The 12,192-nt window shown below is 41.8% G+C and overlaps 1 protein-coding gene across 1 annotated transcript in view; it reads left to right on the top strand.

Annotated features, from left to right (window-relative positions):
• Positions 1-11,817, top strand: part of gaa2 (alpha glucosidase 2) — a 63,415-nt gene extending 51,598 nt beyond the window's left edge. Inside the window, exons 14-20 of the mRNA XM_060898573.1 lie at positions 3,489-3,640; positions 3,945-4,093; positions 6,611-6,752; positions 6,867-6,965; positions 10,192-10,356; positions 10,579-10,725; positions 10,814-11,817. Of these exons, the coding sequence (XP_060754556.1) occupies positions 3,489-3,640; positions 3,945-4,093; positions 6,611-6,752; positions 6,867-6,965; positions 10,192-10,356; positions 10,579-10,725; positions 10,814-10,876 (917 nt within the window). The 3' untranslated portion in view covers positions 10,877-11,817. The remainder of the gene's footprint in view (positions 1-3,488; positions 3,641-3,944; positions 4,094-6,610; positions 6,753-6,866; positions 6,966-10,191; positions 10,357-10,578; positions 10,726-10,813) is intronic.
• The last annotated feature ends 375 nt before the right edge of the window (positions 11,818-12,192 follow it).

The raw sequence follows: 12,192 nt of genomic DNA, 5'->3' as shown, positions 1-12,192 counted from the left end.
GTGGCTTCGAAGCGAAGTTTTAGTGCCGTTTCTAGAACACAACATCAAGAAAATGTGGAAGAAACAGCAATAATGGAAGAGCCGGTTTCTAAGCTGCCTAAAACTAGCAATGGGAATTATTTTTTGTTACATAATGCACTCAGGCTGCCAGTCAGAGTGTGACACGCCCTGATTTACATGAGAAATTTGGTATTCATTGGTGTGTTTAAATTTACAGACAATATGAACTAATGTAAACAACTCGTATAAATCTGAATTGGAAATTTTTAGTTCACTTTAGCTTATGCAAACGCACAGCTCTACTAAAAGATTGATAAACGAGGCTCAATGTCCCCAACATTGAAACCTGAAAGCTTTAGAAACTCTAACAGACCTTTACTTTTTAAAAGTGCTGTTTTGGGATTTTGCTGAGTTTACCGTCAACTGTCTGATTTTTTTTTTTCAAAGTAATGAACTGTGCAGCCAGGAAAATCACCGCGTTTTCTAAATGCACTCCTGAAAATTACTCATTAACTAGGGGAATTAAATTTGATATTTTTGACATGTTAATCATTAAAGAAAAAGGCTTAAAAGTTATAACTTGTTTTAGTGAAAATAAGTACTAAAATGCACTAGAATGCAGGAGTTTTCCGTGTTATGTTATTAAATTTTTTTCAGGGGACATTGCCCCTCCCCCATCTTAGTTGGACTTTCAAAAGTTCAGGATTTTTTTCTTTGCTCCACTTTCATCTCTATATATAGTGCCCTATATAGTGAGTAGGGAGCAATTTCGGACACAGGGTGTGTCAAAAGACGCGCGCGCTCTCTTTCAAATGCTGATGTAATCAAGCCGGAAGTTTTGTTTGTTTTGCTAGCAGTCAGTTTTCTAAATGGCGGCGCTGACACGTCACGTTTCAAAGTCTCGCACAAGTCTCGTGAAGCTCGTGCGGATAAACGACGCCTGCCATGGACCAAACAAACTACATTAGGCCGATAAGTATAATATTTAACTGCAATTAGTTGCCAGTACGAGTCGCGATATAAGGTTGCTAAAACTGAAAACATAATTGAATAACACGTTAATTAGGAAATAAAGCAAGTTTAAAAATGACTTCAGTGCCCCTTTAAGCACTTCTAGCATTGATCTAGTTGCCAGCGGGGGATATTGTGTTCTCAGTGCACACGTGGTGTTTTTATTTTTTTGCAAATGCAGTTAATAAAACTTGTATACAAAACATGTGACAAAATCATTTCCGCTTAGAATGTAAACAAACCGGCGAAATGATAGTAGCGATTTGTGAAAAATGCTATAATGATAATTCCTGAAAAATAAAAAAGAGACATTCTTACCATCAAATACTTTCATTCCAAATTTTGTTGCTTTTTTTGGAGGTGTTTTCGAGTAGTTTTTACTTCATCCTCGGTTGGTTCAGTAACACGCTCTGCCATTTTGTTTTTCTCTACTCACGGTATATGAGCTGATATCCTAGTAGTGGAGTAGCCAATCAGAGCGCGCGATTGCGCATATCCAGTGAAATGTGGATAGAATAATACAGTGGTGCTTGAAAGTTTGTGAACCCTTTAGAATTTTCTATATTTCTGCATAAATATGACCTAAAACATCATCAGATTTTCACACAAGTCCTAAATGTAGATAAAGAGAACCCAGTTAAACAAATGAGACAGAAATATTATACTTGGTCATTTATTTATTGAGGAAAATGATTCAGTATTACATATGTGAGTGGCAAAAGTATGTGAACCTCTAGGATTAGCAGTTAATTTGAAGGTGAAATTAGAGTCAGGTGTTTTCAATCAATGGGATGACAATCAGGTGTGAGTGGGCACCCTGTTTTATTTAAAGAACAGGGATCTATCAAAGTCTGATCTTCACAACACGTTTGTGGAAGTGTATCATGGCACGAACAAAGGAGATTTCTGAGGACCTCAGAAAAAGCGTTGTTGATGCTCATCAGGCTGGAAAAGGTTACAAAACCATCTCTAAAGAGTTTGGACTCCACCAATCCACAGTCAGACAGATTGTGTACAAATGGAGGAAATTCAAGACCATTGTTACCCTCCCCAGGAGTGGCCGACCAACAAAGATCACTCCAAGAGCAAGGCGTGTAATAGTCATCGAGGTCACAAAAGACCCCAGGGTAACTTCTAAGCAACTGAAGGCCTCTCTCACATTGGCTAATGTTAATGTTCATGAGTCCACCATCAGGAGAACACTGGACAACAATGGTGTGCATGGCAGGGTTGCAAGGAGAAAGCCACCGCTCTCCAAAAAGAACATTGCTGCTCATCTGCAGTTTGCAAAAGATCACGTGGACAAGCCAGAAGGCTATTGGAAAAATGTTTTGTGGACGGATGAGACCAAAATAGAACTTTGTGGTTTAAATGAGAAGCGTTATGTTTGGAGAAAGGAAAACACTGCATTCCAGCATCAGAACCTTATCCCATCTGTGAAACATGGTGGTGGTAGTATCATGGTTTGGGCCTGTTTTGCTGCATCTGGGCCAGGACGGCTTGCCATCATTGATGGAACAATGAATTCTGAATTATACCAGCGAATTCTAAAGGAAAATGTCAGGACATCTGTCCATGAACTGAATCTCAAGAGAAGGTGGGTCATGCAGCAAGACAGCAACCCTAAGCACACAAGTCGTTCTACCAAAGAATGGTTAAAGAAGAATAAAGTTAATGTTTTGGAATGGCCAAGTCAAAGTCCTGACCTTAATCCAATGGAAATGTTGTGGAAGGACCTGAAGTGAGCAGTTCATGTGAGGAAACCCACCAACATCCCAGAGTTGAAGCTGTTCTGTACGGAGGAATGGGCTAAAATTCCTCCAAGCCGGTGTGCAGGACTGATCAACAGTTACCGCAAACGTTTAGTTGCAGTTATTGCTGCACAAGGGGGTCACACCAGATACTGAAAGCAAAGGTTCACATACTTTTGCCACTCACAGATGTGTAATTATTGGATCATTTTCCTCAAAAAATAAATGACCAAGTATAATATTTTTGTCTCATTTGTTTAACTGGGTTCTCTTTATCTACTTTGAGGACTTGTGTGAAAATCTGATGATGTTTTAGGTCATATTTATGCAGAAATATAGAAAATTCTAAAGGGTTCACAAACTTTCAAGCACCACTGTATATATACAGACTGCAATGCAGGTATTTTCTGAAAATAGTGAATATCTTTCAGAGAAAAACACTTGTGCATGTGCTATTATTGAAAACTAATCAGCGACAGGACAGGGTGGTGCACAGCAACCCAAAACGGACCAGAGTCACTCTTCCAACTCCAGAACTCCTCTGTCCCGACCATGTTAGAAAACGTAGTTACTGTTGACAAAGTGCTGACACTGGAGGCTCCTTCCATTCATTTAGCGTTAAACAAACATCTCCTGTGTCCATGTTTCCTCCCTGTGAATGAGTGTTACTATGGAAATGATAACGTATTAGAACGAAAAATGCTTGAATGTGTTTTCTTCTTCCAGGCATGCTGACCTTTAACCTTTTGGGCATTCCTCTGGTGGGAGCGGACATATGCGGCTTTTCTCAGAACACCACGGAAGAGCTGTGTGTGCGCTGGACTCAGCTCGGAGCGTTTTATCCCTTCACCAGAAACCATAACACGAAAGACTCGCTGGTGTGTAAAGTAGCGCTGGACTTTCATACACACTCCTAAACAAACACCACCAACTGTCTGCATTTATTCCACTTCATTTATGACACTTTTATTTCATTCAGAGACGGGTATCGTTCTGTGCATTGTACTTTTCAAATGAAAATCTTTTTTTTTTATGTTTTTTTTTTTAGCAGACAGGACAACACACTGGAGAATCCACACTTTTTTCATTTATGCTCAGAAAACTTTTATTTTTATTTTTTTAATGTTTTGTAAAATGTTTGCTCATAACTTTGTGGGTTTTGTCCCCCCCCCCCCCCCCCAGCCTCAGGATCCAACCGTGTTCAGTTCGGCTGCTCGGACAGCGATGAAGGAAGCTCTTCTGCTCCGTTATTCCCTCTTTCCTTTCCTTTATACACTCTTTCACTATGCACATGTCCATGGACACACCGTCACTCGACCTCTGTTTTTCGAGTAAGGCATTCAAATTTTTTCTAAAAAATAATTTATTCATTTTTTAAAATTTAACTTGAATGTAATATTGAATTTCATTTTCAGCCACACTGAAATGCATGGCTGTATTCGGATTAATGTGATTTTCCAGGAAGTGTCATCACCATATAAAGCAGCATACGGTGGTGCTTGAAAGTTTGTGAACCCTTTAGAATTTTCTATATTTCTGCATAAATACGACCAAAAACAACATCAGATTTTCACACAAGTCCTAAAAGTAGATAAAGAGAACCCAATTAAACAAATGAGACAAAAATATTATACTTAGTCATTTACTTCTTGAGAAAAATGATCCAATATTACACATCTGTGAGTGGCAAAAGTATGTGAACCTTTGCTTTCAGTATCTGGTGTGACCCCCTTGTGCAGCAATAACTGCAACTAAACGTTTGCGGTAACTGTTGATCAGTCCTGCACACCGGCTTGGAGGAATTTTAGCCCATTCCTCCGTACAAAACATTAACTTTATTCTTCTTTAACCATTCTTTGGTAGAACGACTTGTGTGCTTCGGGTCGTTGTCTTGCTGCATGACCCACCTTCTCTTGAGATTCAGTTCATGGACAGATATCCTGACATTTTCCTTTAGAATTCGCTGGTATAATTCAGAATTCATTGTTCCATCAATGATGGCAAGCCGTTCTGGCCCAGATGCAGCAAAACAGGCCCAAACCATGATACTACCACCACCATGTTTCACAGATGGGATAAGGTTCTGATGCTGGAATGCAGTGTTTTCCTTTCTCCAAACATAACGCTTCTCATTTAAACCAAAAAGTTCTATTTTGGTCTCATCCGTCCACAAAACATTTTTCCAATAGCCTTCTGGCTTGTCTTTGTGATCTTTAGCAAACTGCAGACGAGCAGCAATGTTCTTTTTGGAGAGCGGTGGCTTTCTCCTTGCAGCCCTGCCATGCACACCATTGTTGTTCAGTGTTCTCCTGATGGTGGACTCATGAGCATTAACATTAGCCAATGTGAGAGAGGCCTTCAGTTGCTTAGAAGTTACCCTGGGGTCCTCTGTGACCTCGCCGACTATTACACGCCTTGCTCTTGGAGTGATCTTTGTTGGTCGACCACTCCTGGGGAGGGTAACAATGGTCTTGAATTTCCTCCATTTGTACACAATCTGTCTGACTGTGGATTGGTGGAGTCCAAACTCTTTAGAGATGGTTTTGTAACCTTTTCCAGCCTGATGAGCATCAACAATGCTTTTTCTGAGGTCCTCAGAAATCTCCTTTGTTCTTGCCATGATACACTTCCACAAACATGTGTTGTGAAGATCAGACTTTGATAGATCCCTGTTCTTTAAATAAAACAGGGTGCCCACTCACACCTGATTGTCATCCCACTGATTGAAAACACCTGACTCTAATTTCACCTTCAAATTAACTGCTAATCCTAGAGGTTCACATACTTTTTTTTTTTAATCATTTTCCTCAATAAATAAATGACCAAGTATAATATTTTTGTCTCATTTGTTTAACTGGGTTCTCTTTAGGGCAATTCCATGTAAATGTCATCCTCACCATGCAAAAATAAAGCAACATGTAATACATCAAAACCACTCCCAGAGATCTCACCTAGGCCTGTATTTTACAGATGTGAATAAGTTGAACCAATTTGTAACCAACCTAATATGTCACTGTCAGTCTTTCTTTCTTATAATGTAAAACCCAAGCTAAAATCAACTTTGATCATGTACAATTCTATATTATTGCCACAAGCCACAGAAATGTATGCTAAAATCCACAAAACAGCAAAACAATAGCCATCCTAAATATTATTTAAGAACTTTGATAGTTTTAGCTGATATTTAGAGAGTTTTTCAAAGGGTTATGGTGGTTAAATTGCTGATTTTCTAAACATATGCCATGTCTATTTCAGACGCGTCACATCCGTAACGGAATTTCGTCACATCCATAACGCTGACTTTTCCTTCCGAAACTCTGCATGAAATACAAAATATTTTAAACAAAGATTTTTTTAATATTCACCTTGGACCCCTCTATCAAATGGATATCTCCATTTCGACATTAGGTTTACGATTTCACAGAGTTTGATAAAAATGTACAGTCACCCAAGAAAAGTGATACTTTTTCTGTCACATCCATAACGCATCTTTTATTGGCATTTTCTGGCATGCCCTAAATGTACTATGGGAATTGTTCTTGTTCTATCACTTCTCCAGTATGGTACAGCCTTAAAATATGCAACACCTGTTTAAATACTGGGAGACAATAAAACATGCACTGGGTCATTTGTTGCCATTTTGAGTTCAAGTGTCACGTCCATAACGCTGGAATTGCCCTCTATCTATTTTTAGGACTTGTGTGAAAATCTGATGTTGTTTTCGGGCATATTTATTTATGCAGAAATCTAGAAAATTCTAAAGGGTTCACAAACTTTCAAGCACCACTGTAACCTGTAATCCATGTAAACTGTGCTGCTTATTGACGAACATGTCCGTTATGTTTCAGGTTCCCTACAGATGCAAAGACGTATACGATCGATAAACAGTTCCTGTTGGGGAAGAGTTTGTTGGTGACACCTGTTCTGGAGCCCGGTGTGGATTTTGTGGTTGGCTACATGCCTGAGGGGCTCTGGTACGATTTTTACACAGTAAGAACGTTTATTTATTCATTTATTGCTCTGCCATAATTCATTCATTAGAATGATTTCTGATCTAAGGAATAAACTGTGTGTGTGTGTGTGTGTGTGTGTGTGATTGTCCAGGGTGACTCACTAGTCAGTAAAGGTGAAAAGATAAAGTTTCATGCTCCTCTGGACAAAATTAATCTACATCTCCGTGAAGGATCCATCATCCCCACACAGGTACTCAGTGTGACTCTACACACCTCTCTAACGGCTGTTTGTGTCTGAGATAAAGTTCTAACTTTATTTGCTGTATATTGTAGAAGTGGTTTATTTGATATTACTTTATATCGAGACATTTTAAAATGAAGAGCATTTCAAGAAATCAACAAGATACAATGCTTTATAATGGGTATTAATTGGAAATATACAGTTCATACATCTCATCTCATTATCTCTAGCCGCTTTATCCTGTTCTACAGGGTCGCAGGCAAGCTGGAGCCTGTCCCAGCTGACTACGGGCGAAAGGCGGGGTACACCCTGGACAAGTCGCCAGGTCATCACAGGGCTGACACATAGACACAGACAACCATTCACACTCACATTCACACCTACGCTCAATTTAGAGTCACCAGTTAACCTAACCTGCATGTCTTTGGACTGTGGGGGAAACCGGAGCACCCGGAGGAAACCCACGCGGACACGGGGAGAACATGCAAACTCCACACAGAAAGGCCCTCGCCGGCCACGGGGCTCGAACCTGGACCTTCTTGCTGTGAGGCAACAGCGCTAACCACTACACCACCGTGCCACCCCAGTTCATACATATATATGTTATTTACCAGCTGAGAGGTCCGTATTGTGAAACACTGTGACCGAGGTCTTGAAAGTACTGAGCGAGGCCCTCTGGGCCGAGGTCATTATTCAAGGCCGAGGTCACGGTATTTCACCATACGGACCGACCTTAAGCTGGTAAATAAATTTTTTTTTTCTTTACCAAATTCTAACAGAAAACGAGAGCGCCCGAAAGGGAAAACCGAGCCGAGCCGCCATTTTGAATCCTCATTCACGGCTGTAATGCAAATTGCTTCCTCCTCGGTATACAAGTGCACTTCCACGGCAGGAAAAAAAAAAAACGACATTTTGCCGCCTATGTAGTCCCCTATTTATACAAAATTGAGTCATTCAGCCATGTTTTTGCTCGGCGTTAGCAAGTTACGGTTTTTAGCTTTCTCCTGAAATGTTTTCTTTTATTTCTTCTTCCTCAGGGTAGTAAAACTCGCTTTCGCTGTGAACACTGTCGTTATCGATATCCATGATGTAAAATTAATGCTATTATGCTGAGAAATGCTGGCAAAAATTTATAAGATTTTTGATAATCTTATAAATAAATCTTATTAAAAAAAAGATAAATGTTGACAAAAAAATGCTACTATGTTTGTTATTGTGAACGAGCGAGTCGCCAGAGGTCCATATCCGGGGTCCGTACCGTAGGATACGGACCCGCTCGCTAGCCAATCAGAGCGCAGGATTTGATGGAAACCGGACCGCGAAAAAAAAAAACATTTATTTATTTATACGTTTGTTATGTTTTGTTGAGAGTGGTGGGCGCTGAAGAACAGGCAAACAGGATCAGGTTCCCTTTTTTGGTTTTATTTAACCACACTTCAACCAAAACAAACGCGCTTTTCAGCGGACTTTAAATAAAATGTCGTATGCCAATGCACAGGCGCGGTTTCAGCCAGGGCAGAACCAGCCACTCTCTGCTCTTTTCTCCCTGTCGCTGTGCGCGCACACACAGACACAGCACATTAATTCACCGCAGGTGCTTCCACTTTGCCACTCACCTTCCCCGGCTTCGCTGTCCATTCACAAACCGGCCCTTGACCACGCCCCTGCTGCCCCAATGTTCCTTTGTTAAATTTGCATTATATCTAATATATTCATTATTCATTTATTTGACTTTTTAAATGTTTAAAAAACCTATAAGTTTAATTAGAGATGATTGATTTTTTTTTTCCAATTCTGAAAGCTGGAGTTTCAGTTGATACAGAGACCCCAATGTTCCAAACTGTTCCCTCAACGTTTTTCACGTCACACTTTAACTGTTTCTCTGATATAATAAAAAATAATATTTAATACAGTGTGAATGATAGGGCGGCACGGTGGTGTAGTGGTCAGCGCTGTCGCCTCACAGCAAGAAGGTCCGGGTTCGAGCCCCGTGGCCGGTGAGGGCCTTTCTGTGTGGAGTTTGCATGTTCTCCCCGTGTCCGCGTGGGTTTCCTCCGGGTGCTCCGGTTTCCCCCACAGTCCAAAGACATGCAGGTTAGGTTAACTGGTGACTCTAAATTGACCGTAGGTGTGAATGTGAATGGTTGTCTGTGTCTATGCCCATGTTTACATTAGACCGTATCAGCGGATCATCAGATTAACGTTTTTAAAACGATTAGTGTGCACACAGCAACACCAATACACGATTCGCGTGCACACAGCAACACCAATACACGGATACGCTCGGCTCCGCAGGCATCCTGCGCTCCAAATCACTCTGCCCTGAACAGCGAGTGCCCTCTGGAGGGTGCGCACTCCGGCCCTGCGCAGCTCACAGAGCGCGCGAGTGAAGTGAACAAGCTGTGATTCGGGACTGAGCCGCTGTGTGTGTGATCCCAGCGCATATCACTTACCACTTGCAAGTGGAAGGATGGCAAGCCTAAAGACAATCATAACTACACAATGGGCAGTATTTGCATCAGTATTTGCAGTATTTTCATACTTTTATACTCTTTAATGAAAGGTGATACAAGGCGGAAGTCCGCGCCGTTTTTCAGCAGTCGCGTCACATGACCAACGCCAGCGAATCAGGAAGGTGGATGTCACAGTGACGTTGTCCAATGAGACGCCAGCTAGAGCTCAGCACAGCGTATCCACGTATTCTGAATGTTTACACAGCACCGGAGCTGACACGATCTGGATTGAATACGTGGATGCTGGCGGATTCCCGTTTCCCGGCGTTTCCAGGCGGTTTAATGTAAACGGACAGTGCATCCGCGAAGAAAACGAGACAGATATGGTCTAATGTAAACGTAGCCTATGTGTCAGCCCTGTGATGACCTGGCGACTTGTCCAGGGTGTACCCCGCCTTTCGCCCATAGTCAGCTGGGATAGGCTCCAGCTTGCCTGTGACCCTGTAGAACAGGATAAAGCGGCTAGAGATAATGAGATGAGAAGAGTGTGAAGTATAAACATATAACGAAATCGGGTTCTCCAATATCTGATCTAACATTTTTCACTGGTATCAGTACTGGTGCTGATTCTGGGTATTGGACTGTCTGCATTTCTAGGTTTATTATTTTTTTGTTTAAAAACAACACAATAATTCAGTTTTTCATTTTCTGTTCATCTGTTCGAGATGAATGACAGAGTGAAACATATTCTCTCTCTCCCTTTCTGTCTGTGTGTGTGTCAGAGACCCAACACTACACTGTGGGTGAGCAGCGGTCAGCCCCTGCACCTGGTGGTGTGTGTGCGTGAGGACGGTCAGGCCAACGGAGATCTCTTCTGGGATGACGGAGAATCTCTGGACACCTACGAGACAGGCAATTATGCCTACATCATGTTCAGCCTGAAACAGGTACCATACCAACATTATATCGCAAACACATAACATATGAACACGCACGTCACAGGGTCAAGAGCACGCTGCTGTTGTAGAAAATTCCCCACCATCTTCTGACCAATCACAGTCCAGAATGCAGCAGTGCTGTGGTTTAATCATTATTCTGTTGTCCTCACACACAAAAGCCATCCTGTACTTCAGCTGCATCCCTCACATCCTTACATTCATCTTCTCCAGAACACCATGACCTCGGAGGTGGTACGCAGTCATGTGGAGGCCACGTACCTCACCGTGGAGACGGTTTCCTTTTACGGCGTGAAGACTGCGCCGAGCAGCGTCACTGTCAATTCACAAGAAGCAGCGTTCAGCTACACGTCCAATCAGGTCATACGTCCTGACAAACTGTGATCATGGGGCGAAACGTCATTATTAAACTTAACATGTTCTCTCTCTTTTCTGTTTTTTTTTCTAGGTGTTGAGTGTAGACAAGTTGGGTCTGAACCTCAGTCAGAACTTCACCATCAGCTGGAAGTGAATTTGCACTTTGAACAAAAATAAAACTCAATAGGCTTCATTTCAAAATGTTTCAAGTTAGCAAGGTTTTTTGTTTGTTTGTTTGTTTTTCGAATTCCGAGATGGCTCGTTTAAAAATAAAACCACGTCCTTTTGTTTTGTTTTGTTGTTGGTGGTGTTTTTTTTTTTCCCCCCACCAACATAATTCTCATTGAAGGGAGTTGATTAATCCGAGTGTGCATTATTCTCCGAGCATTCAGGGAACGGGTGTGGTGCAATAAGCTTCACTAGGAGCAAACGTACATGATGGAAATTCACAAATTATTACATTTGGAATTCAGAGGTGCTGATATTTACAGGATCGCTGTAGCTGTTTTATAATTTTTTTGAAGGCCATACCTGAAAAATCCACTTGTACGCCTTCTCAGCTAAAGCAGCCAATAAAATTCTCCCATCAGAAAAGCGTCCAGAGAATCACGAGTTCGAATCCTGATGATACTACAGCCATCTGGAGCCAGGAGTCAGGACAGCAAAATCGTCACTAGCCAATCGTAGGCGTCTGTGAGTTCATGGATGCGGAAAAGGGCAAATAGCGTTTTCTTCCGAATGTGTTACCGTACGCCACCCTGGGACCTGTGACGCAAAAATGAAGACGTGAATTCCCTGAAGGGGAAAAGGATGTGTGAAAGATTTGCTTCTGGTCGCGGTTAGTTTTGTTTCCTGTAAAGGCCAATTTATGCTGACAACGCAGTCCTCGCAGACGGTGTCGCAGATGGCATCTGTGTAGCCCCCCCTTCACAGACGCTCTGCGCGCACCTCCCAAAAATTGTGACCGCAGAAGCCTCGCAGACAGCGTCGCAGACAAGAGGGCTCTGACTGGTCCACTCTACATCCACTGTACACGCACTTCCGCTTCCCTACTTTCCTGGTTTGGTTTGTTTTCACGACCGCCATTTTTAAAAACACGAGCGAAGATGGAGCAGCACGAAGAGCGGTTGATCGAGGAAGTACAGACATCTATACGACTCCAGTTCTAGTCATTATAAGTAACCGGAGGATAAACACTCCACTAACCACACCCACCAACTACTCCTAGCGATTTTGCGACTTCGCGCCCCCTTGCGTTGTAGCGGTGAATAACATCGCGCATGCCTATTACTCCCCGCTCAACGATAAATTACAACCTTTTTCTTTCGATTACGTTCATTATGTCTTATATTGAATATTGTTAGTTTTTTTTTTCTTTTTTATCAGACATCTAATTTTTTAGGTTTGTTTACCTGACATGTTTCGACGTACGACTGTCGTCTTCCTCAGAGTGTCACCGGATGTTATTGG

The sequence above is a fragment of the Neoarius graeffei genome, chromosome 18 (assembly GCF_027579695.1).
Source record: "Neoarius graeffei isolate fNeoGra1 chromosome 18, fNeoGra1.pri, whole genome shotgun sequence".
Lineage (NCBI taxonomy): Eukaryota > Metazoa > Chordata > Actinopteri > Siluriformes > Ariidae > Neoarius > Neoarius graeffei.
Note: the sequence above shows the minus strand (reverse complement) of the source record. Positions and strands in the feature narration are given on the sequence as shown.